The following is a 24,402-nucleotide window of genomic DNA, read 5'->3' as shown; positions in this document are numbered from 1 at the left end:
ATAGCCCCTCTCGCTTCCTGTCTCGACTCCCAGTCCGTACCCCACACGGCAGCTGCCTACTTAAAGCCGAAATCAGATCCTGTCACCCCCCTGATAAACCCTTCCAGGACTTCCTGTGATGTTAAGGATCAAGACATAAATCCCTCCCACAGTGGCTGGTGGAGCCGGGCGTGGCCTGCCCTCCCTCCTACCCTCATCCCTTCCATTCCTCTCTCTGTTGGCTCCACACGTGCTGGCACCTGCTGTGCCTTCCATAGACACCCCAGGCGCCCTCCTCGGGCCCTTGGCCGCGCTGGTCACTCTGCCTGTATTCTTTTCCCTCTTGGCACTTCGAAGGCCTGCCTCCTTCCCTCCGTTTCATTTATTTCACAGCTAAGTCCCTGGTCTTGGCACTGGGGATGTCCCACGTTCCAGGGGTGTCTTCCAGATCCCGGCTTATGTGCCACCTCCTCAGAGCAGCCTTCCCTGACCACCCTCTGAGAAGGGGCTTCCTCTCCAGCCCCTGCCTTTGAGCCATGACATACTTGTCTTCTCCCTTAGGCCTGGAGCTCCAGTGGGGCTTGTTCCCTGCTGCACCCTCAGCACCCAGAACAAGGCCTGGCACGTAGAAGACACTCGGGAGGGATTTGCAGGCTGGCTGGGTGAATTCTCTGTGCCTGGCACTGTCCTGAGCGCTTTGTATCGCGTGCACCCTCACACGACCCTCTGGTCCCCGCTCCACGTGTCAGCCCACTGAGGCCCCGGAAGGTCAAGTGTCCTGCCCGGTGTTGCCTCCGGGAAGGGGCAGGACTCCCGACAGGCGGCTTTTCCTTCGCCCGCTTCTGGGCTCCTCGGCACGGTGGCCCTTATTCCCTGAGCCTTCCCGCGAGTTTGCCCTGCTTGCTCCTCCGGGGCCTGGTGGGCCTGGTCTGGGAGGAAGCTGCCGCTCATCAGGGCGGGCAGCGTGACCTCCGCAGGTGACTCCATCTCACGCGCCTCAGTTTTCTCATCAGAAGCACGGCCCCTCCCCCTCCAGCCCTCTTGAGGAGCACGGAATGCGGTGGTGTGCGTTATTTTTCTCTGCGTGTCCCTGGGGGCAGGAGGCTCTTTCCCCTGGGGGCTCTCCTCTGAGGGTTGGAAGGCACGTCAGCCCCGGCCCTGGGGAGGAGCTCCCCTCTGCCCCAGACACCATGTTGCAAACCCTTGGGGAGTATCCTGGACGGAGGCCCGTGCTTTCTCTCTGCAATTCTGAGTGCTGCAACCTTGCCACCTCGGTCTAGTTGGAACAGGATCGGGGGCTTGTCGGGCAGCGGGAGAGTTACCCCCGACCAGCCTCCTGCATCTCCGTGGGTTCTGGCTCCAGATGGGTTGGGTCCAGGTCTCACCAGTGTCTTTAGCCCCGTCCTTGAGTCAAGCACTTTCTCTGGGTGCAGGCTTTGCACACAGCAGCTCACTAGCGTCTCAGTGCCCCCAGTGTACCAAGGAGGGGGCGAGCTGGGAGCCCTGGGCTTGCGCAGGTGGCAGAGTTGCTGTTTGAGCCCCAGCTCTGAGCACCAGCTCTGCTGCCCAGAGAGGCCCCACAGAGCTGCCTCCCGTGCTCCCTCCTGTGGTGTGGAGGCTCCAATCTCTCGTTCATTCAGGCTCCTGTTGATGGACTGCGTTCTCCCTTACAAACAAGATGATAGCACACTACATATCTTGGTCTGCAAGTTGCTTTTTTTATGTGACAGTCCCTCGAGATCTGTATATGTGAGGTATATACGTATTTTTTTCTTTTTAGTATATTCAGCACGTCTTAGGAGATCGGTGATTTTTTTTTTTTCAGTCCACAGTCATATACCCAAAGTCAACATTTTAAAATTTCTAAGAGGACAGTTACGATCGGATAAAGCCTATCACGGGATATGCTCCCCCTACCCCTATTTTTTTGAAAAACAGGAATATTAACGTAGGGATAGGGATTTGTACTGTTATTTGTTCCAAAGAGGGCATGGGTAAAACGCGTTGGGAAATGCCAACCTGAGGCAGTGGGTCAAGGAGGGAAGAGGCTTGCGCTGCTCTGCCTGGGTGTGCGCTGGGCTTGGGGCCACTGGGGGTTTGGGTTGCCAGTCACTCCCCAGATGCTTACCGAGTACCCGCCGGGATGCTGGCTCCCACCATGTATGAACAGACCAAATCCATGGCCTCGTGCGGGGGTGTGGACACATGTGGCTTACAGGGCCCTCAGGCTCTGCTCAGGCTTGGGGAGGGCTGGTGGGCCAGCACCTGATATTGGTGCTCATGGTACACGTGCATCTGTCTTAGGAAGCGTGATCTCATGTGAGTGAGGCCACTTGGACAGGCAGAGCTTCTAGGTGTGAGCTGGGACCCGTCGGCTGGGCGGCTGCTTTGCTCAGCGAGGCACGGAGCTCAGCCAGAACTGTTCCCGTGGCTTTTATAGACCTAAGCAAAATCCATGGGGGGGTCAACAAGTATTGGGCTCAGCCACCTAAAGTTGTGTGGTGGGTCCCAGATGATGGGGAGGTGTGGACAGTTTAGTATCGTTCAGCTTCGTATTTTTTTCTTTTTGGTGTGTGGTCTTTTTGCTCCTAGATATGCATCTATTCCCTCTCTACAGAAAGAACTTCTGCAAGTATCAAAAGAAAATTCTTTCCCAGCAAGTTCTAAATCATGAGTGACAGAACTAGTGTATTGTTCTTAAACCCGTCTGCCTTCTGCTGGGACCTGCTTCCGTGTCCACCACCTTCTCTCCCCGGTCCCTGCCCCACCAGGATGGTCCCTGACCTGGCCTCCCAGCAGACAGGCACCTCCAAGGAGTCATGTCGGTCACCTCTTGCTTTGTAAGATCGGCAGCTTTTTTGGCTAATGAACGCCTCCTTCTGCGCTTGATTCTCTTTTGCAGAACACCGGTCACTTGCACACGTGAGCTTGTCATTCGTTCTGAGGGGCTCAGAGGAGCACTGTCTCTCATTCAGGGTTCAGGGTGGCGGCTTATTTTTAGGGGGCTGTGAAGAAAGGCAATCTCCCCTCTAGTCACGTAATTGCTGCCTGACTTCAAGTGGCCCTCAGGTCAGGCCCCTTCTGGGACACAGATGGTCTCTGTCCTTATCCAGCTATTGCCCTCTCCCACCCACCACAGCCAGAGGGTCTGTCAAATTTCAGTCTGGTCCCTCCAGCTCCACTAGGTCAGACACATCTCAGCAAAATGCCCGAAGGTGTTTGGCCATTTGCTCGTCCATCGTGGGGCATATGGGGCTCGGCCTTTCCTGCCCCGAGGCACAGGCGCCCCAGGACTCTTAGCTCCCTGGATGTGTCCCCACACAGGGAGGAGTGGATGCAGGCCATCCAAATGGTTGCCAACAGCCTCAAGCAGCGGGGCCCAGGTGAGGATCCCATGGACTACAAGTGTGGCTCCCCCAGCGACTCTTCTGCAGCCGAGGAGATGGAAGTGGCAGTTAGCAAGGCGCGGGCCAAGGTGGTAAGTGCTGGGAAGGCCGGTGGCCAGCGGTTGGGGCCTGCCAGTCTGTGAGCACCCCTCTCCCTCTCTACCCTGGCCCTGCCGCCCTTGATTTCCATACCGAGAGCACGGGCCCAGCCAGGACACTTCATGACTGCCCTGTAGACTGGGTGATTTCAGGTTGTAGATGCCCCGGTGCTGCTCTGGGCCCACAGGGTGAGGGGCAGCCTTATCCCGGGGGGTTGTGAAGATCCGTCTACCCCCACGTCAGAACCCTAGGCTCAGCCTCCCAGGGCCCCGTCCCTGGGAGAGCTGAATGGTGGGAGAGCCTTGGTCTGAAGGCCACTTCAGAACAAACAGTTGCTGCCCGGAGCCTCCCTTCCTGCTCCTGCCTGAGCATTTTGGCAACAGTTTTCTTTGATTTTTCTCTTTTCTTTGTTAAAATTTCTTCCCATGGGCCACGTGCCAAACACTGACTCTCCGACTCTCTTCCCATCCCGGGCAGACCATGAATGACTTCGACTATCTCAAGCTCCTGGGCAAGGGCACCTTTGGCAAAGTCATCCTGGTGCGGGAGAAGGCCAGTGGCCGCTACTACGCCATGAAGATCTTGCGGAAGGAGGTTATCATCGCTAAGGTGGGCCTTCCCAGGGCTGCTGCGGGCTGGCCGCTGTGGGGGACACAGTTCGGAGCCTGACGGAGGTCAGGAGCACGCACTGGGCGGGCTGCTTCCCGGGTCTGCTGCTGTGTCCCCCAACCCGTGAGTCCCTAGAGAAAGGGAGCCTGAGGCCCAGAGAGTGGGGCCCTGCCTGCTGAGTCCCCCACCCTCTGGGCACCAGGAAGGAAGGTAGGGGGAGTGTGACTGGTGCCTCACCCAGCAGGTGCTGTCAGGCCTGAAGGAAGCCCCTGTGGCGGCAGAGGGCCTGTGGGGAGGCCACAAGGGTGGGGCCTGGCTCAGGGTGTCTCAGGAGGAGGCTGGGCCAGGAATGGAGTTCTGTTCCTTTTTTTCCTTATTTAAAGTTTTTAAAATAGGAAATTCCTAATGTACATAAAATTTTTTAAAGAAAAATAAATATAATGGACTCCCATTTAGCAGTCATCAGCGTCAACATTAACTAACGTTTGGCCAGTCTTGTTTCATTACCTCTGCCCTGCTCGTCTGTTGTTCTGGAGTACTCTAAGGCATGTCCTAGACGTCACAGATCTTCAGCCATACCTACTTAGATGTGTCTTTGACAGATGATGATTTTAAAGACTATAATCACGGTACTGTGATCATATCCAACAGAATTAACAATCCCTGGTGTCATCGGTCCACGGCAGGGTTTCTCAGCCTCAGCGCTGACATTTGGACCAGACCATTCTCTGCTGTGGGGCAGTCTTGTGCACTGTGGGACATGTAGCAGCACCCCTGGCCTCTACCAGGGCACCCCTCCACCCCCGAGCTGTGATAGTCAAAAATGTTCTTGGACATTACTACCGATGGTATTACATTATCCCCTGGAGACAGACTTGCCCCTTGGAGAGCCAGTGTCTGGGCACTGCAGCTCTCTGGGCTACTGCCATGCACTCCGATACCAAACTCAAGCCCATGTTAGAGTCCTGGGAGGGGAGGGCCTGTGACGCTGTGCTGGGCCTGCCCCCTGAGTTTCTTTTTTTTGTTTTTTTGTTTTTTTGGGGTTTTTTTTTTTTGCGGTACGCGGGCCTCTCATCGCTGTGGCCTCTCCCCCTGCGGAGCACAGGCTCCGGACGCGCAGGCCCAGAGGCCATGCCCCATAGGCCCAGCCGCTCCACAGCATATGGGATCTTCCCAGACCGGGGCACGAACCCGTGTCCCCTGCATCGGCAGGCGGACCCTCAACCACTGCGCCACCAGGGAAGCCCCCCCTGAGTTTCTGATTCATGGGTCCGAGGAGGGGGCCCAATAATTTGCATTTTTCCAAGTTCCCAGGCGGCGCTGTTGCTGCCAGTGTGGGGACCACACGTGGAGAACCACTGCTCACAGCCTAGCGTCCTGATTAGATCCAGGTCCTTCAAGAACATTTATAGGTGGTGATTCCCGTGGCCTGTGGCATCACCTTAGGGGTCTCAAAATGTCTGCTCGCCCCCCCCCCCCCCCCCCCGCAAGGATGTCAGAATTGGCCCGTGGGTTCAGGTGGTGACAGCCTGATCCTCCCTTGCGAAGTCACCATCAGCTTCTCGCCTTATGGTTTTGAGAGCGAGCCACGGAGTGTGCTTGCCTGGGTGTGGTATTTCATCAGGGCTCGTGAATGGTAGCATTCTGCTCCTGCCATTCTGTCTGTGTATTGACTAGGAATGGAATTGGATATCACTGAGATGTTGCTCTCCCATCTCTCAAGTTGGGCAGGGGGGGTGTGTGTGTGGCTGACGTGGTGGGACCCTCCAGCCCCTCACCCAGCCTCTGTCTGCAGGATGAAGTCGCCCACACGGTCACCGAGAGCCGGGTCCTCCAGAACACCAGGCACCCGTTCCTCACTGTGAGTAGCACTCTTGTCCCAGGCAGGGCCTCGCCTGCCTGTGGGGCCTCCAGGCCGGCCCCCTAGGACAGAGCTCAGGGGAAGAGCCTGACCCCTGCCACTGTGAAGAACAAACTTGGTGTTGGCCAGATGGCTGGGGCACGGTGTTGTGGGCTCTCCGGGCAGCCTGAACCAAGACACCAGGGGTGGCAGCTTCTTCGTAGATGGTGCCTTCGGCTGATGGATGATACCAGGTTATAAGATGGCCCCAGGAGAGCATGGCTGCTGTCCTTATGGGTTAGAGGCACTTTGTCCGGCTGGTCGGAGTGGGAACGTTATTTTTTTATGTTTTGAGAGGTAATCCTAGGAGCAGATGTATTATTATTGTGCTGCCTATCAACTTAGGCTGAGCAGACAAGACACCTCTTTGGCTACAGTCTCCATCAAGGCCAGCAGCCATCAGTTGAATGGACCAGGTTGAAGATGGCTTACGGGTTGTTTCTCTAGCTCACTTGCTGGCCAGGAGTCCTACTGAGCCAAAGCACTTGTTCAGATGAAATCTTACCAGGTTCTTCAGCGTGGAAGACAGGGAGCAGCAGAGTTGTTGTGAGCAGGGGGTCACCTAGGGGTTCTCCTAGGAACTCTCTGTAGGGCTCCTTAGAACGCAGTTTGAGAACTACTTGTTTGTTGGCAGATCGCTTGTCCAGCCTGTTTTGGGGGTTGGCTCCCACTGCCAACTCCCAGCCAGCAAACCGCGTGTGTGTGGATGTGGGGGTGTGTGTAGGTTGACCCATTTGACTGTAACATGGGAGGAGGAGAGATGTGAAACAGCTCTGGTTGCTCAGAACATAGTTTCTCCCCTGGCTGTGCCTCTTGGAGGCCTAGTTGAAGGCAGAATACAGGCTCGTTGAGCACAGTAACCCTTTCCCTGCTGTCAGGGCGTGAGCTCACTCATACGCCACAAAAGGTGAAGCTGAGACCTGAAACCTGGCCACCTGATTCCCACGGCCTGAGCCAGGCCGGGGGGTGTATGTGCAGAACCAGCAGCGCCCCTGCCTCCCAGGGCCGAGCGGAGGGCCCTCCTTTTTCCCACCTCCTATCCCGGCCGCCTTCCTTCCCCACAGGCGCTGAAGTACGCCTTCCAGACCCACGACCGCCTGTGCTTCGTGATGGAGTACGCCAACGGTGGCGAGGTGAGCTGCGCTGCCCCCTGGCTGCCTTTCCGGGTGTGGGGGGCAGAGGGAGACTTGCTGGGTGTCATCTTGTTCCATCCGCCCCCCTCCCCTTGAGGCAGGCATCACCATTTCTGTCGTGCAGGAGGGAAAACAGGCTCAGAGCAGTTAAGTGACTTGTCCAAGTTCCCACAGCTAGTGAGTTGGTAGGCAGGATGCAAACTGAGGTCCAGAAAGCTGTGCGGAGGGCTGTGTGGGTGCTTGGCAAACAGCGCTACAAGGACGTTCTTAAAGGCGCGGAGAAAGCGTCTGCGGGTCAGGATCCCCCGTTCCTCTGCTGTCAGTGCGGCCTCCTGATGCGAGCGCTCAGCCACTTGCTGTCGCTCACCGTCACCCGCTCCTCGCCCCTCACACCCTTCTCTCCACGCGGGTGTCACTCACTGGCTTCATCTCTCCCATTTGGTCTCACAGCTTGTCACTTGCTCCTGAGTCGTGGTCCTCTGCTTGCTGGCTGTCGCTCCTCGTTCGCCTGCCCCCTCCTGCCACCCGCCTCACTCTCCTCTCAGCGCCTGGTGTCTATCCTTTGCTCTTTATCCCTTGCTCCTTTTTTCTTTCTCTTTTCTTTTTTTTGGCTCACGTGAGTTCTTCTCTACTCGCCGCCCCTCACTTGGGCTTTCTTGCCGTCACTTGCCGGTTCGTGGGGCAGGTGTCACCTCATCAGTGGGCTGGGTGCCGGGGCCACACACGGTCCCCTCCTCCCCTCCTCTGGGCCGGGGTCTCACCTCCCCTGCCTCCTCTGCTGGCAGCTGTTCTTCCACCTGTCCCGGGAACGCGTCTTCACAGAGGAGCGGGCCCGCTTTTATGGTGCGGAGATCGTCTCAGCCCTGGAGTACCTGCACTCGCGGGACGTGGTGTACCGTGACATCAAGGTGAGCGTGCCGTCGCCTCCTGGCTGGGCAGGCCGTGCACAGGCCTTCTGCCCGTCTGCTGAGCTTCCCCTTCCATGGAGGGTCTGTCTGTCTTGTCCTTCTCAGAGCTGAGCCTCCCACCCAGGCCCAAGGTGGGTGGTTCCACAGCAGGTGGCCCTGCGTGGGGCCCTTCCAGGCTTCCTGCTGTGCAGCCAGAGGGTGTCAGTTGGTCCAAGCGCTTTAGGAGATGGCCCGGCTGAGCCCACCAACGCCAGACACACGTGTCCCCTGTGAGACAGTCATTCTGCCCTAGGAGCGTGTGCGGGAACAGGTGCCTGTGTCTGTCTCAATGTGGACGCACAAGCTCCTAGCGGCACTGTGTACACTGACCCCAAACTGGAAGCAACCCAAGTGTCCGTTGTCGGAAAGTGGGTGAAAGACATGAAGGTGTATCCACACAGTGGAAGTCTGCACAGCAGTTCAAGAGGACCAGCTACAGCCACACACGATAGCCTGGGCGGGTCTCACGGGCTGAGGCTGAGGGGAAAGCCAGGACAGATGAGGGGAGTCTGCGTCGTTTACAGTGTGTATATATAGAGGTGGAAAAAATGTTAAAAAGCAGAGAAGGAAAGTTCTTTCTGTGTTGGAGGAGGTGGTGGCTAATAACAGGGAAGGGGCACGTGGGGCTCCTAAGGGGCAGGTGGTGGTCTTTATTGACCTGGTGGAGGTTACACAGAGGCCCACTAAAGTGCCCATTTGTGTTAAGTTTAGGAAAAAAGAGGAGAAAGAAAGACAGTGTTCCTTATGTCCAAAGTGTGACAGCCGCAGCCCGCAGTGGGGGAAGCAGTTTGGGCAGGACCTGGCTCCTGTCTCTCCCTGCCCCGCTTTTTACCAGCTCCCTGGGGGCAGGGGCGCTGGGGAGGTGTCGGATCTGGCCTCCCCCTGAGCCTCGGAGGGCCTAACCCTCTGCTGGGGTGTGACCTCTGGTCCCCCCTGGAGCCCCTGGCACAGCTGCCACTACCCCAGGCCACAGCCTCCTCCAGGGAAGGGCAGGGGTGTGTGGGGTTTCAGGGGTGGCAGGAAACCCTGAGGTACGTTGTGTCCCTGACTCACTGGCTTTTCCTACAGCTGGAAAACCTCATGCTGGACAAAGATGGCCACATCAAGATCACTGACTTCGGCCTGTGCAAAGAGGGCGTCAGTGACGGGGCCACCATGAAAACCTTCTGTGGGACCCCTGAATACCTGGCGCCCGAGGTGTCTGGGGCTGGAGGGCCCAGGGGCGTGTGAGGCCAAGGGAGGAGGGGGCCCTCAGCCCTGTGTGTTTCCCCCGCCCAGACCCTCTGAGGGCAGGGCTCCAATTCCTTAGGTGGCCCTCCCAGCCCCGGGCAGGGCCGTGTCCCCCTCGGGCCCCTCTCAGCGCCTTGGCCCCGGGGGATGTGGGCCTGGCCCCTCATCGCCCCCCCTTGCTCAGGTGCTGGAGGACAACGACTACGGCCGGGCGGTGGACTGGTGGGGGCTGGGCGTGGTCATGTACGAGATGATGTGCGGCCGCCTGCCCTTCTACAACCAGGACCACGAGCGCCTCTTCGAGCTCATCCTCATGGAGGAGATCCGCTTCCCGCGCACGCTCAGCCCTGAGGCCAAGTCCCTGCTTGCTGGGCTGCTTAAGAAGGACCCCAAGCAGAGGTGAGGGCTGGCGTCTGCCCTGCCCAGCCCAGTGTCACCTGCTGCCACTTCCGTCGGCCTGGAGGGGGCAGCGCCCACAGGTGCACTCGCCCGTGGGGTGCTTGATGTGTGTTGATCGTCCCCACAGCTGGCACTTAGGGAGCACTCCCTTGCCTAGGCCTGTGCTTAGCCCTCTGGCCTCCCTGCCTGGTTTCATGGCGACACTGAGGAACAGGGTGGCCCTGTACCCAGCCTAGGGTGGCAGAGCCAGGATGTGAAGCGGCCGTCTGCCAAGCCCACCCTCTCAGCTCGCAGGATGTGACCCTGGGCACAGGAGCTCCCTCCCTGAGCCTCAGATTCCTCCTCTGTGAGGTGGTGGTCTGTGGCGGGACAGAATCATTAAAGGTTGTTCAGGGCCTGCACCGAAAGCCCGTCTCCCAGGCCCTGGCTGCCCCGGGAGGCGGGTGCTGATGGCCGTCTCTGCCCAGGCTCGGCGGGGGGCCCAGTGATGCCACGGAGGTCATGGAGCACAGGTTCTTCCTCAGTATCAACTGGCAGGACGTGGTGCAGAAGAAGGTGAGCCCACTGCCTGCCTGCTCCCTGCGGGAGCCCGGCCGCTCCTGGGGGACCTTGGCTGGGGCCTCCGCTTCTCAGGGACCTGAGCCTGGACTCGTCTCCTCCACAGCTCCTGCCACCCTTCAAACCTCAGGTCACATCTGAGGTTGACACAAGGTACTTTGACGACGAGTTCACCGCCCAGTCCATCACAATCACACCCCCGGACCGCTGTGAGTGTCTGAGGCCCCCTCTCCCCGTGGGCCTGGCTGGGCGGTGGAGGGGTGGGGTCTGCTCTTGGCGCAGTTCTCCAGGAGGAAGCTCACAGGTCCCCCTCCGTGTCTGGGCATTTTACCCTGCAGTATGTTCGCCAGGGCTTTCGCCGTTGGCCCACCGGTGGACCTGGTGAGGGTCACCAGGAGCCACTGGCCGCAGCACTTGGGGGAGAGGTCTGGGCAGGAGACACTTGAGGAGCCATCAGTGCCCATAGTTGTCTCCCAAGTTGCTCAGGTCTTCGGGGCTGGATGGGTTCAGTGATTCTGTAGCTGTTTGAGTTCTTACTCTCACCTGCCCGGTGCTGGAGACACAGCCGTGACGAGACAGCCCTGGGTCCTGCCCTCAGGGAGCTCAGAGTCCACGTTGGGTGACAGCCCAGAGTGATCAGGCCTGTGGTATTAGAAGTACAGGGTCTGGAGAAGCTCAGAGGAAATGCCTGACTTGGCCTGTGAGTCAGGGAGGGCTTCCTGGAGAAGGAGACATGGCAGCTGAGACTTGCTCTTGGCAGAAGGAGTGGCATACGGGACTCCCAGAAATGGGAGCATTGCAGAGGTCAGAATAGATGGGGGATGGGCGAGGGCATCAGGGCCAGAGCAGGAGGATATCGGGGGCCACTGGAGGAGTACGGATGTGTTGCACGGGGAGCCATGGAAGGGTCTTGGGCAGAGGAGGGAAGGGTTGCATCAGGGCTTTAGCAAGTACCCCCGCCTCGGCTGCATGTGGAGGGGAGGATTGCTGGGGGTAGGAGTGGCGCCCAGGGCAGGGGCTGGGCCATAGAAGTCTGGGCTGGACCCCGGTGTGGCCTGGGGCAGAGGAGCTGGGGGGAGCTCGGGAGGCTGAGTGAGCAGGCGGTGGGGCCTGTGGGCCAGGGCTCTGGCCCGGGGTGGAGCTGTGGCTGAGAGGAAGCCCCTGAGCCTCGGTCCGGTGGTCCCCGTTCTCGTTCTTGGGGACAGCGCGCCAGCTGGGGGTTGCACTGTGGTCTGGCCGCAGCCCTTCCTGGGGCTGGGTGGGGTGCCGGGCCCCCTGCAGACCGCTTCTCCCCAATCCACCTCCACTGACCCCCGCAGATGACAGCCTGGGCTTACTCGAACTGGACCAGCGGACCCACTTCCCCCAGTTCTCCTATTCGGCCAGCATCCGAGAGTGAGCAGAGTGAGCTGCCTGCCGCCGCTGCCACTGCCACAGGACGCACGCGCGGCTGCCGTCACCACCGGGTTGGGGGGGGCTTTTTTTTAAAACTTTTTATTTTGCCTTCTTTGTTTGTGTCCCTATCCCTCACCTTCTGACCCCCATTTCCAGTTTTTTCTTCAGCCCTCTGCCAAACTCACCTCAGTGGTCCTAGTGGCCCTGCCTACAGGATCCTATCCTGCCCTCACCTTTGTGCCCAGACCAGGATTTGGGGGACTCTCCACTGCCTGCCCCAGGACCAGGCCTTTGGGCGGTTGGAGAGATGCCGGTTTTTAATCAACATAAAGCCCCAGTGAGGGGCGAAGCATGGAGCCATGGGGCCCACCTGAATTTCTGGCTGGGGCACCCATGGGCAGCCCTGCCTCTGGGTTGCTGCTTCTGTCAGAGGCTGCCTTGTGGTGGGCCACCCGGTGGACAGCGCCCTGGTGCTGCCTTCCCTGCCCTGTCGTTAGGCGCGGAGTGGCCTGGCGTGGGGCAATCCAGCCTCCTTCTCCCATGGGGGCGGAAAAGCAATAATGTCCAGGGATCGGAGGTGCGGGAGTAGGCGAGGGCCTTTGGAAGCCGCATGCAGGATTGGGGGTTCAGGACTCCCTCGTGAGGAGGGGGCCTGCTCTACCCCGTGGGGAACCGGGAGGGGGCCCAGGGGATGGGCGCTGCCTCCTGGCCCTGTCTTCCCCCATCCCCTAAGCTGCTCTTCTGACCCTGGGGATGAGGCAGGAGGAGCATCTGGGGGCTGGCTTCCCCACCCACCAGCCCTGTTCCTTACCTCCTGCTGGAGCCTGGGCCTGGCCCCGCCCCTTCTGAGGATGGGGGCCGGGATCTCCCCCTTCTCTCTGCCTGGGGCGGAGGGGCGCCAGCCTCGGCTGTTACACATCTCGCACCGAGACAGTATTGGGCCCGCTGGACTTGGGTCGAAGAGTGGGTGGGGCTGGGTGTCTGGTACGAACCGAGGTAGGGGCCTCTGAGAAGGGAGGCTCCGGGCCACCTCACTCCTTCCCCCTCTCCGGGCCCCGCGTTCTGCAGCCTTAAGGTGAACGTGTCAGTGCTGTGGGCACTCAACGTGCGTGCCTCAGGCTGTGTGTGTCTGTGGGCGTGCCTGTGCATCTGGGATGCAGATGCACGTGGGGTGTGTGTGTGTGCATGTGTGTTGGGTATGTGTGTGCGAGGGCAAGCGAGTCCCGGCCTCGAGTGTGCGTGGTGTGTGTGGGCTCGGGCCCCGCCCCTGGCTCAAGCATTTCAACCCGAGCGGGAGGGGTGCTAGCCTAGCAGGGGAGCCACACCTGAGGTCCACTTGTTGCCCTGTCCCCCCTGCCCCGTTCCCCCCAGCATCTCTGGGGTTTGGGATTTAGTTTCTGTGGTTTTGATCACCTCAGCCCACCTTCTGTAGGTAGGTCACAGAGAGACATTCTGGGGTGGGGTGGGGGGTTGGTTTGGGTGGGTGGGTTCTGACTTTTCCTGTCTGTGTGTGTATGTCCTTAACCTGACAGTTCTCCCTCCTCCCACCGGCCTGTCCGCATCCCTTGTGTTTGTACGGTACAAGCAATAAAGACACTCATTTCAGCCTGGGGCCCAACCCCCGGGCCTTTCCTTGCTTCCGGAGTCTGGCCCCCGGGCAGCAGCTGCCTGCGGCTCCCGTCCTTCTGGCCCCAGGGCCTGGGAGCCACGAGGAGGGGGGGAGGTGTGCGCAAGCTCAGGGTGGAGGGTGGGGGCCGCTGGGCGGAAGCTGCCCAAGAGTTTGGGGAAGGCGCCTGGGCGGGGGGTACAGAGGACAGAGACCATTGCAGTCCCTCGGAAGCTGCTTGGGAAAAAAGAGGTGGGGTGGAGAGATGGGGGTGGAAGGGGTGCGTGGTGTCGCTGGGCCCTGGAGTGGGTGTGGGAGGGAGAGGACTCATTTCCTGTGGCCCTTGAGCCCTGGAAGGGGGCACTGCATGCTCACCCCATCTTACCTGTGGCCCCCAATTCTGATACACAACCCTTGGTGGATCAATGGGATGTGTGGTGGCGGTCGGCTGGGAGCACCTCAGGTTGGGTTACAGCCTTCACAGCTCTGGGACCCCTCTGGCACCTGTCCCTTTAATCCTGGAGTCACCATGCTTGAGTCACTCCTCTCAGACCCCAGGGCCAGGGCTGCCCCTGCGGAGCCCCGGCACAGGTGAATTTAACGTCAGATTTTGCCGGAAGGTGTAGGCCTTCACACACACGGAGGCTTTGAGATTGTAAATGGGGGTAGAGGAAAAGTCAGATGCTACAACCAAGACTCAAGGCATTTTTTTTGTTTTCTAACTTCATATGGACTTTATTATGAATTGAGTTACAAAAGTATGTCCTGGTGGTCATATGATAAACGTCAGAGAGGCTTATAGAGAGAAGCCTTTTAAAAGCAACTATACTCCAATAAAAATTAATTGAAAAGAAAAGCCTTTTACTCTTCCCTCTTGTCCAGCCCCTGGAGGTGACCGGTGCTAGATTTTCTTGTCACACCACACTGTCACTCAGACCTTCGTGTGGGTCCACCCCCGTATCTACCTCAGCCAGTTAGTGGTTGTCTTAACAGTCCACGGAGGCCTCCCACGGGTCCCTCAGCTGCTGCCCTCAGTTGAATGTATATCTGTAGCTGTAGTGGTGCTTCTTTTTTCGGTAGGAGAACTTTTCCCAAATAGGGAGTTTTAGAGGGGAGTGTTTTAATCAATTTTACCAATTAGGAAAATTAAATTTTGACTAGATCTGTCTTTTGTCATGTGCATTTAGACAGTTTCACAAGTTTTGTGAAAGGAGGAGGAAACTCAAAACCGCCCCCAGGCCTTGAGTGGGTCATTCTGGTCCTCATGTTACCCCTGTGCCAGTGGACACAGTGCCGTGAAAGGCTGTCCCTCTGTCTGCATAACTCTTTCCTCCCAGCTGAGGTCGTCAAGCTGCTGGGCTCTATACTGCTGCATCTTCCCCCTCCCCACCCCCCGCCAGCATATGTACATCAGTAGGCTTGCTGGGTCATTGGTAGGAATGAGATCCTCCTCTCTGAGCCACTTCTCTGCATTGGGGGGACTCCTCGTGGGCGCTTGTCGTGCCTCCAGCCGCTTCACGAGCTTTCTCTGCTTTCTCGGCTTGGATGTGCCCCAGCCGATTCAGCTGCCCCCTGTCGACAAGAATTCACTTGGCTCCCAGTTTGCTGCCACCAGCAGTGCTGTAATAAACCTTTGACAGTGTAACAATCCATCTTAGCGCGCTTGTGCTTTTTAAGTTTTTGTGGCCTGCATTCTAGAGTTGCTGTATTTTAATACATGTCAGATAGCTTTCCCCAAAAGTGTAGCGATTCACATATTTTTAACTTTAATTTTGAGATAATTGCAGACTCGTTGAAAACTTTGAAACTTTAAAAATAGTACCACAGTGATTCTAGGACTGGAGCAGAAAATGTACAAGATGAACCCGAACATCTTGTGCCCGAAAATAAGGACCTACTAGAACCAAACCATACCCTCACTGACGGGGCGTTGAAGGGACACAGGAGCCAATGGGAAAGAGCCCCCAGTGGCCACAGCTGAAAGCAATTTGAGCGACAATAAATAGCATAGTATTGGGTTATACCCAAGGGGTAAAATGAATGAGTCTGTGCTGATATAAATGACAAATGGTGAGAACAGACATATCTGTACAGAATTCCAGATAATACCTGTAAATAGTCTGCCTTCAAAGAGGGGAAACATGGCCCCCGCTCCTTTGGTATGGACTGCAAAGTGACTTGCTTCCAAAGAGTACAGTATGGAAAGGGGGGAAGGCAACTGTTTAGTGGAGAAAGTGGAGCTGCATCAGGCAGGTGGTCAAGGTCAACGTCAAGTGGTGAATCATGTCGGCAATGTGTACCTCCTACGGGAGGCGATTAGATGATACTTTACCTCTGGGGTCTTCCTGAAACATACACTCTCAGTCTAATAAAGAGAAAACACGCATCAGGAAAATTCCAGCTGAGGGATGTTCTGCACAAGACCCGACCACTGGTTCTCAGAACTGTCAAGGTTGTTCAAAACAAGGAGAACCTGAGAAGCTGTCACAGCCGAGAGAAGCCTTAGGAAGCATGAAGACTAAATGTAATGTGGTGTCCTGAATGGGGTCCTGGGACAGAGAAGACATTAGGTAAAAAGTCAGGAAATGTGAATAGTGCGTGGACTTGAATAATACTATGTTCCTATTGGTTCATTAAATTGTGACAAGACCACACTAAAATGTTAATAGGGGAAACTGGGTCTGGGTATATGGGGACTCTGTCCTCTCTTTGCAACTTCCCATAAATCTCCAAAATTAATTTTTAAAAAGTACGAAAAATTTTCATCTACCCTTCACGCAGGTTCTCCGTGATATGCTACACTGATTTTATCCCCCCGCCCCGATATTTATGTATCTGTCCCCAAACAAGACCATTCTCTTACATAATCACGGTCCAGTTATCAAGGTCGGGAAATTAACATTGATACAATGCTTTTCTCTTGGACCTTGATCAGATTTTACTGATAGTCACATTAATGTCCCCAAATACAAAAGAAAAGTCCTGGCTAATGACTCAGTCCGGGCTCACACGTTGCATTCAGTTGTCTGGTTTGAAGCTTACAGGGCAGTTATTTTGCAGAATGCTCCTCAGAGTTTGTTGCCTGATGTTTCCTTGTGGTTATATGTAAGCTGTTTTTGAAAGGAATTCCCCCAAATGAGATGCCCCTCTCAGTGCATCCTATCAGGAGGCACATGAGGTGATCTGTCCTATTCCTGGTGATGACTTTGATTCCTTGGTTAAGGTGGCGTCTGTCAGATTTCTCCTCTGTAAAGTTACTACTTTCCCTTTGTAGTTATTTCGTACAGGCATATCTCATTTTATTGTGTTTTGCTTTATTGCACTTGGCAGATACGGCATGTTTTACAAATTGAAGGTTTGTGGCAACCCTGTATTGTCAGATGATGGTTAGCGTGTTTTTTGTTTTTCTTTTGTTGTTTTGCGTGTGTGTGATTTTTTTCAATAAAGCATTTTAAAATGAAGGTATGCACATTGTTTCTTTAGACATAATACAATTGCACACTTAATAGACTACAGTACAGTGTACACAACTTGTATGTGCACTGGGAAACCAAAAGAATGTGTGTGACTCACTTTATTGTGATATTTGCTTTACTGGGGTGGTCTGGAACCAAACCTGCACTGTCTCTGAGGTCTGCCTGTACTGTGTAGAGATACTCTGAGCATATAAATATCCAGGTTCTCATCAGGGGTTCAGGCAAAGGGAACAGCAAGTGCAAAGGTCCTGAGGCAGGCAGGTGTCTGATGTGTTTGGGGAACATAAAGAAGACAGGGTATTTCAGAAAGACTGAGGAATGGGGAGAGTAGAAGGAAATGAGTTTAGAGAGGTAACAATGTGCCCAAAGGACCTTATGCTGAAGGTAAGGAGTTTGTTTTATTTTAAGTATGACAGAAGGCCAGTGGTCCGGGATCTCACACTCTTCTCTCTGCTCACTTTTCCAGCCTCACTGACCTCTCAATGCCTGAAAATAGCAAGCTCTCCTACCTCAGGGCCTTTGCTCCTGCTGTTCACTCCACCTGGGATATTCTCCCCTCTCTTTGTGTTTCTGGCTCCTCCTCTTACAGGTTTCAGTTTCAACATCACCTCCTCAAAGAGGCCCTTCCAGATCATTTAAAAATTACATCCAGGGCTTCCCTGGTGGCGCAGTGGTTGAGAGTCCGCCTGCCGATGCAGGGGACACGGGTTCGTGCCCCGGTCCGGGAAGATCCCACATGCCGCGGAGGGGCTGGGCCCGTGAGCCATGGCCGCTGAGCCTGCGCGTCCGGAGCCTGTGCTCCGCCATGGGAGAGGCCACAACAGTGAGAGGCCCACGTACCGCAAAAAAAATAATAATAATAATAAATTTAAAAAAATAAAAATTACATCCAGCCTGTTCATTCATTCATTCAACAAACGTTTGAGTACCGACTATGTGCTAAGCCCTGTTCTAGGCACTGAGAATACAGCAATGAAAAACAAACAAAAAACTAGATAAGCCCTGCCCTCATGGGGTTCACATTCTAGTCAGGAGGGAGACAATAAATAAAGCAGTAAGTGCTAAGAGGAGAATAAGTGCATCGAAAGAATGGGAACAGGAAATGCTTAGGATGGCACTTTTTATGGAGAAGGTAACATCTGAGTAAACACTTTACAGGAAATGAAGGATCTCTGACAGAAGAGGTTCCACGCAGAGGGAATAGCCAGTGCAAAGGCCCTGAGGTAGGACTGTGCCTGGTGTGGGTGAGGATGAGCCAGGAGGCCAGTGTGGTGGGAGAGGAATGAGTGAGGGGGGTAGGAGATGAGCTCAAAGGTGTGTTTGGGATGGGAAGCTAATATAGGGCCACTTGGACTTTCAACTTGGGGGATATGGGAGCCACATGTTCTGAAGAGAGGCAGAGTGTGATCTGACTTATTAGGTGTCACAGGGTCATTTCCAACTGCATGTGGGTAGCAGACTATAGAGGATGGGTACAGGGAGAGCAGTAAAGAGGCCGCTGCACTAGTCCAGACTGATCGCTGGTCTTGTGCCGGTCACCTCCACAGTAGGCTGTGTGGGCTTGGTAAAGGCAGCGACCACAGGTGGTTTGCTCATCCCTGAATACCCACTACAGGGGACAGAGGCCCTCTATTAATATTTGTTATGTGATTTTATAGCTCCCATGCCTTGAGCTTTAACTGTATTAATCCCTGTGCTGGACACTTAAACCATCTTACAAATTCCTCAGGATAACTCTGTCGGCTAAGTTTTCAAATCCTTACTTTATAGGTCAGGAGAGTGAGGCTCAGAGGGCCTGCGTCAGTCATATAGTAAGTAGCAGGAAGAGGATTTGATCCAGCTGTCTGACCTAGAAGGTTTGGAGGGTGCAGAGCCAGCCCGCGTAGCATTCGCCATTGCCTGTGCGCCTGCCCAGGTGAGGCGTGCTCAGCGCGCATGCGCCCAGGCGCATTTAAAGCGCCCACCGCGGGTCCTCAGCTCCAGCGGGAAGAGGCGGGAGTTCGGCTTGGCCCTTGACTCCAGCCTGAAGGATGCTGGTGAGATACAGGAGCCAGGTTCCCACCTCCTGGCTTGGGCCTTTCTCCAGGCCCTGACCCCACCCCCTCTCCCTTGCAGAGTCCAACTGCCCACCTCGATCCCGAGCCTCGGAGCACCCCAGTCCCCGACGGCGTCCCCGCGGGCAGGAGGGCCTCCCCAGGATGCCCGGAGAGGCCCCCCGGGCCGTGCGCGCCGCCGGGGCTGGAGGAGGCTCTGAGCGCGCTGGGGCTGGAGGGAGAACGTGAGTACGCCGGGGATATCTTCGCCGAAGTCATGGTGAGTGGGACCGGGGCGGGACACTCGTGGACCAGCGGGCTTTGGGCAACTCTGGCGCCGCCCACATCCCTGGAGGGCGGCAGAGGCTGTCGGGTTAGAGGAAGCCAAAGCTGACTCGCTCGCCCAACGCCCACTCAGCAAGCATCCCCTAACTCCCACCTCGCCAGCCTCTCACCTCGCTTCCCACCCGACTTTGCAGCTTTTACACCACTGCCATCCACAACTTGGCTTTTCTCTCGCACTGTTACCTGTGTGGTTTCCACTGCCGGGAATGCCCTTTCCCATCTTCCCCAGGCTGTCTGCAGCCCCTCCTTTGGTATTGCATAACCTCTCGTACTTGTCCCTCACATTTACTCACTTACCAACTATTTAGCGAGTTATAACAAATGTTTCTGAGCATGTTCTAGGCACTGGGGATGCTGCGATGGACAACATGAGATAGTCTGTCCTCACTGTGGGGAGACAAACAAATGCGGGTGATAATTTCAGAAGGGCCACAAAAACCAAACACAGGCCACGGTGGTCCACAGTTAACTGTCTGAGACAGGCACTGCCAGAAGAAATACTGAAGGGATGTGTTTATTTAACAAACATCTTGTGAGCATCTCTCCTGGGTCAGGGTCTCTGTTAGGAACCAAGACACAGCTGTGATCTGAACAGAAATCCCTGCCCTCGTGGTGCCAGCAGTCTAGTGGGGCAAAAAGACAAAACATTCAAGGAAACACAGGGTATCTCCAGACTGAAATACTATGAAGAAAATAAAGCAATGAGATAGAGATGATGGCATGCAAGGAAAAGTATAGAAAAAGTCAGGGAAATTTTAGCTGAGACTGGAATGACCGAGAAGTCAGCAATGCAAGGAGTGGGGAATGACCATTTCAGCTGGAGGGAATGGCCGGTACATAAGTGCAAAGGTCCTGAGGTACGAATGAGCTTGGCATAGTCTAGGGCCAAAAGAACGCTGGAGCAGGAGTGTGGGTTGTGAGGGGAGAGAGGGAAGAGGTGATGTTGGAGCAGGGCCTGAGAGAGTCTGAGAGCAATTGGGATTTTCTCCTAAGGGTACTGAAAGCCAAGGAAGGGTTTTAAGCAGGGGAGTTCCTTGGTCAGATTTATACTTTAGAAAGACCCTCTGGGTGCTCTGAGGAGGATGGGTTGAGGCTTGGTGACTAAGATTGGAGTCTGGGAACCCGGGAGGAGATGCTCAGGAAGTCCTGTGGCCATGGGGGCTAGACTGGAGAGATGGAAAGTGAGGCGTCCAGGGTTCTAGATGGGGACACGGAAAAGCATATTCGGAGGGGACGTCGGAAGCCAGTTTGTGTGTGGCACTCGGGACATCCAACTGGTGCGAGGAGATTGCTGCACCCAGGGCTGGAGACCGGGAGAGAAGCCGAGGCACAGGTGAGGAGAGTGAGGCCGTTCCTGCCCGACCCCAGGTGTGCCGCGCGCTGCCCCGGAGGGCGCTGCCCCGCACCGTGACCCCGGAGATGCGCGCGCTAGTGGTGGACTGGCTAGTGCAGGTTCACGTACGTAATGGGGAGGGAGAAAGGGCTGGGCCTGCGTAGCATCCTAGAACCATGGTGATTACCTGCGCCTCTCCCCAGGAGTACCTGGGCCTGGCGGGGGACACGCTCTACCTGGCCGTGCACCTGCTCGATTCCTACCTAGGCGCGGGCCGAGTGCGCCTACACCGCCTGCAGCTGCTGGGCGTGGCCTGCCTGTTCGTGGCGTGCAAAATGGAAGAGTGCGTGCTTCCAGAGGTACTCCCGGGGCGGGGCTTGGGAGGGTGGAGCCCTTCCTCGCCGCATCACAGATTAAATGCCTACTGTGTGCCAAGCGAGCACTTTACCTACTCTTGGAATCCCAGCATGTCTGCCTGTGGTAGAGGCTACCAGTGTGTCCCTTTAACAGAGGAAGAGACTGAGGCCCAGAGAGAGGAAGACATTTGCCCAAAGGCACATTTGGGACTTGAACTCAGTCTTGAATAGTTAGAGTAGTTATAGTCCTTTTTTTTTTTTTTTTTTTTTTTGCGGTACGCGGGCCTCTCACTGTTGTGGCCTCTCCCATTGCGGAGCACAGGCTCCGGACGCGCAGGCTCAGCGGCCATGGCTCACGGGCCCAGCCGCTCCGCGGCATGTGGGATCCTCCCGGACCGGGGCACGAAGCCGTGTCCCCCGCATCGGCAGGCGGACTGTCAACCACTGCGCCACCAGGGAAGCCCCTATAGTCCTTCTTGAGTAGTTATAGTTAACATGCATAAACTCAGTGCCGTATCAGAAGTGCCTGGTGAAGTAGGGAGTAACATCTCCGTTTTATGGATGAAGAAACTGAATCTTAGAGAGCTTCAGTGGATGTCCATGTCACACAGAGAGTAAATGGTAAGGTTTGAGCTCGGGAACCAAGTCTATCTGACTCTGAAGCCTCTGCTTCCCACGATTTCCAGACAACAAATCAATGGCCCCATTTTACAGACCAGGAAACTGAGGTCCAGCACAGGGACTGAACCGATCCCAGGAGCTCAAGGGCAGGGACTAACGAGCCGGGGTTCAAGATTCCTCCACCTCTTTCCCCCCAATTCCCAGCCCGCCTCCCTCTGCCTCCTGGGCGATGGCTCCTTCTCGCGGGCCGAGCTTCTGTGCGCGGAGCGCCGCATCCTGAGCCGCTTGGATTTCCGGCTGCACCACCCGGGCCCGCTACTTTGCCTCGGGCTGCTTGCTGCGCTGGCCCGGAGCGGCCCCCAGGTGCGCGGGGCAGGGGCGTGACCTGCGCGGCTAGGGGCGTGGCCTGCAGGGAAGGGGCGTGACTTGATTGCTCCCCGCCACAATGGCAGGTGTTGCTACTTGCCACTTACTTCCTGGAGCTGTCTCTGCTGGAGGCCGAGGCAGCAGGATGGGAGCCGGGTCGCCGTGCCGCTGCAGCACTGAGCCTGGCACACCGGGTGCTCCACGGGGCGGGTTCCGGGCCCGAGCCGGCGCTTTACAGGTATGGCCGCGGCGGAGGTTCTCTGTGGCTTCAGGGCCTACCCTTCTTGGTCGCCGTCTTTCCCGTCTCAGAGAATGTGAGACAATTAGGTATGTGTGCGGGGGGCTGGGGGCTGGGGTGGGGCTAGACTTGTTTGCTGGGTGCGAGAGAGAATGGGGTGTCTGCCTCGTCTGGGGGGTCCCATTTGCTTTTCTCTGGGGGTGTCTGAGAGACTGGGGTGTTTGTTCAGATGTGGGGGCCCTTAACCTTGCCCCAGGGTGAAAAATAGGATCTCCTCAGGCCCAGAAGATGCTCTAACTGCGTTCCAGGGTTGAGAACGAGAGGTCTGCCAGCCTCGAGTCCCTTAGCTCCCTTCCTGGCCACGAATTGGTGTCCCCTTAGCTGCTGGAGTCCCTCATCTCCTTGTTAACCACGCCACCGCGGGGCAGGGTGAATCATCTTTTCCTCCAGCCCGTGCCCTAGGGTAGAGCTGGATGTCTGTCCGCCCAGCCTCAGCCCCAGTCCTTCCCTCTCCGCGGGTCCTGGCTCTCCCATAGCCGCGCTCTGAGGGAAAAATAGGGGGTCCGCCCCTCGTCAGCGCCCTCCAGTCACTCTAGATGATGGACCGCGTGTCCGACCTCGAGAGAACTCCTGAGAAGTCCTCGGGGACCCAAGTCAGCTTGTCTTCTCAGCCTCGAGCCCCAAGCTCCGAGGACAGGTCGTCTCCTATTCCCCGCTACCCCTGCCTCATCTCTGTTTCTCCGTCTCTCCGCCGCAGCCGGGCGGAGCTGGGCCCGGTCGAGCCGTGCATGGTCCGCGCCGCGCTCCGAGGCCCTGCGCCCGGCCTCGCCGCCATCTTCCTCAAGTACGCGCGGCCCCAACGCCAGGGCACCAGCCTCGTCGCCGCCCGCCTGCTCCGCCACGCCCCGGCCGGGCCTCCCTGAGCCCCGAGACCCCAGCAAAAAAAGACTCTCTTTGTGCGTCTGTCTCCCACTTCAATAAAAGAGTTTTTTATTCCGAGCGCTCTCTATCCTCAGTGGTCGAATTCTGGCCCCTCTGTCGCTTTTGATTGGTCACTTCCCGGGCTTCTCACCCATCTGATTGGATGTTCTCACCAAGTCCCTTAATGGCTGCTGGGAGACGCGATGCGAATTCTGGACTCCGCCGCCAGGGGGCAGTGGCGGGCTGCCGCAAGCACCGCTGAGCGGGACAAAACGGGGATCCCTAACGCAAACGCTTGCGGGAGTTAGGGATGCTGAGAGGAAAATCGCAATGCAAGCGAAGGAAACTCGGTCTTCGGGTTGGGGAGAAGCTAGGAGCAATGGCGACTGTGAGAAACTGAGAATGCCTGTCCTAGTCATGAGGAATGCTAGCTACCTTGATGTTGCCAGATTTTCAGATTTTGTTCACGAAGGAAGCTGAAAATCTGTGATTCCATAAATATCTCTGCTCTTCTAATGCTGGCAACTAATTCAATATTTTTAACGGTTGCACAAATCTAACACATTACATATACTGGCCTGTGAGGGTCATCAGTTTGTGATAGTATGGGCCTTTGATGGCAAGAGTTTGTTAAATGGGATGTGATTTACTTAACCTCTGAAGTGCCACAGTGTCGTTAGGTATAATATAATACCGACCTCTTGGTGGTGTGATGAGGACGTGAGTTAACATAAACCTAAAGCTTTAGGACCGTGTCTGACACTTAGTAGGTGTTGCGAATGTGCTAGCATTGCATCCTAGCAGGATTGTGAGGTACAGTTGTCCCCTGTTTCTACCGAGCCCCTAGCACCTAGCCATTTGGTAGGCGTTCAGAAAATAATTGTTATGAATCAGTGGGTTTCCAAGTTTTTAATTAAAACAAAAACATGCCCGAGGTGCAGAAAGGTGACCAATGCTGTTCTGGAATCCAATCTCGGGAATATTAGACTCTTAACCAAGCCTGGGTTTGGAGGTGCAGAGAGGAGGAAGTTTTCACCACTGAGGTGTTCAGGTTTGGAGGATTGGGGATCAGGGAGAGACTCAGCAAAGTACAATAAAATATAGAAGCAGATACTGCAGTTGGGATGAAAGGTGTCATGTTCAGGTTTGGGCCTGTTGGGTGGGAACTGCCATGGGACCTCCGGGGGAAGGATGTGCAGTGGGAGGGGGAGGGGACAGTGGAAATGCCGGCTTGGTGCTTGGGAATGAGACTCCAGCTAGGGTCTTGGGTGTGTGTGGGGGGGAGGGGGGCGGGTAATGGTGCTAATACGTAGTTACTCATTTATTCAACAACTATATGTGGATGCCGACTCAGCGTCAGGCACTTACGACCACATATCTCAGTCTCATGGACGATAAGAAACACTGGCTGTTATTTGCCCATTACTGTACCAGGCCCTGTGCTTTACCTGCATAATATAATTCAGTTCCTA

General features: G+C 56.1%; 2 protein-coding genes across 3 annotated transcripts in view; both read left to right on the top strand.

Annotated features, from left to right (window-relative positions):
- The window catches only part of AKT2 (AKT serine/threonine kinase 2), a 48,798-nt gene extending 35,565 nt beyond the window's left edge, over positions 1-13,233 (top strand). For both annotated transcript variants that reach the window (XM_082862932.1, XM_082862933.1), the window contains exons 5-14: positions 3,308-3,457; positions 3,942-4,073; positions 5,869-5,934; positions 7,038-7,106; positions 7,892-8,014; positions 9,122-9,250; positions 9,468-9,682; positions 10,150-10,237; positions 10,347-10,449; positions 11,560-13,233. In XM_082862932.1, coding sequence (XP_082719058.1) covers positions 3,308-3,457; positions 3,942-4,073; positions 5,869-5,934; positions 7,038-7,106; positions 7,892-8,014; positions 9,122-9,250; positions 9,468-9,682; positions 10,150-10,237; positions 10,347-10,449; positions 11,560-11,639 — 1,155 coding nt within the window. In that variant the 3' untranslated portion in view covers positions 11,640-13,233. The remainder of the gene's footprint in view (positions 1-3,307; positions 3,458-3,941; positions 4,074-5,868; positions 5,935-7,037; positions 7,107-7,891; positions 8,015-9,121; positions 9,251-9,467; positions 9,683-10,149; positions 10,238-10,346; positions 10,450-11,559) is intronic.
- Positions 13,234-18,681: 5,448 nt separating this feature from the next.
- CCNP (cyclin P) lies at positions 18,682-22,991 on the top strand. The gene is made up of 7 exons (XM_082862004.1): positions 18,682-18,753; positions 18,833-19,030; positions 20,464-20,553; positions 20,632-20,787; positions 21,610-21,768; positions 21,858-22,009; positions 22,767-22,991. The coding sequence occupies exons 1-7, from the start codon at positions 18,748-18,750 to the stop codon at positions 22,930-22,932; spliced, it is 927 nt and encodes a 308-aa protein (XP_082718130.1). The 5' UTR covers positions 18,682-18,747; the 3' UTR covers positions 22,933-22,991.
- The last annotated feature ends 1,411 nt before the right edge of the window (positions 22,992-24,402 follow it).

Source organism: Leucopleurus acutus (assembly GCF_964270905.1).
Source record: "Leucopleurus acutus genome assembly, chromosome: 20".
NCBI classification, from domain to species: domain Eukaryota; kingdom Metazoa; phylum Chordata; class Mammalia; order Artiodactyla; family Delphinidae; genus Leucopleurus; species Leucopleurus acutus.
This window is presented reverse-complemented; position numbering and strand designations above follow the sequence as displayed.

Coding starts and splice junctions, on each gene's coding strand:
- CCNP (XM_082862004.1), top strand. Junction 19,031..20,463: donor ATATCTTCGCCGAAGTCATG/GTGAGTGGGACC, acceptor GCCCGACCCCAG/GTGTGCCGCGCGCTGCCCCG. Junction 22,010..22,766: donor CCCGAGCCGGCGCTTTACAG/GTATGGCCGCGG, acceptor TCTCCGCCGCAG/CCGGGCGGAGCTGGGCCCGG.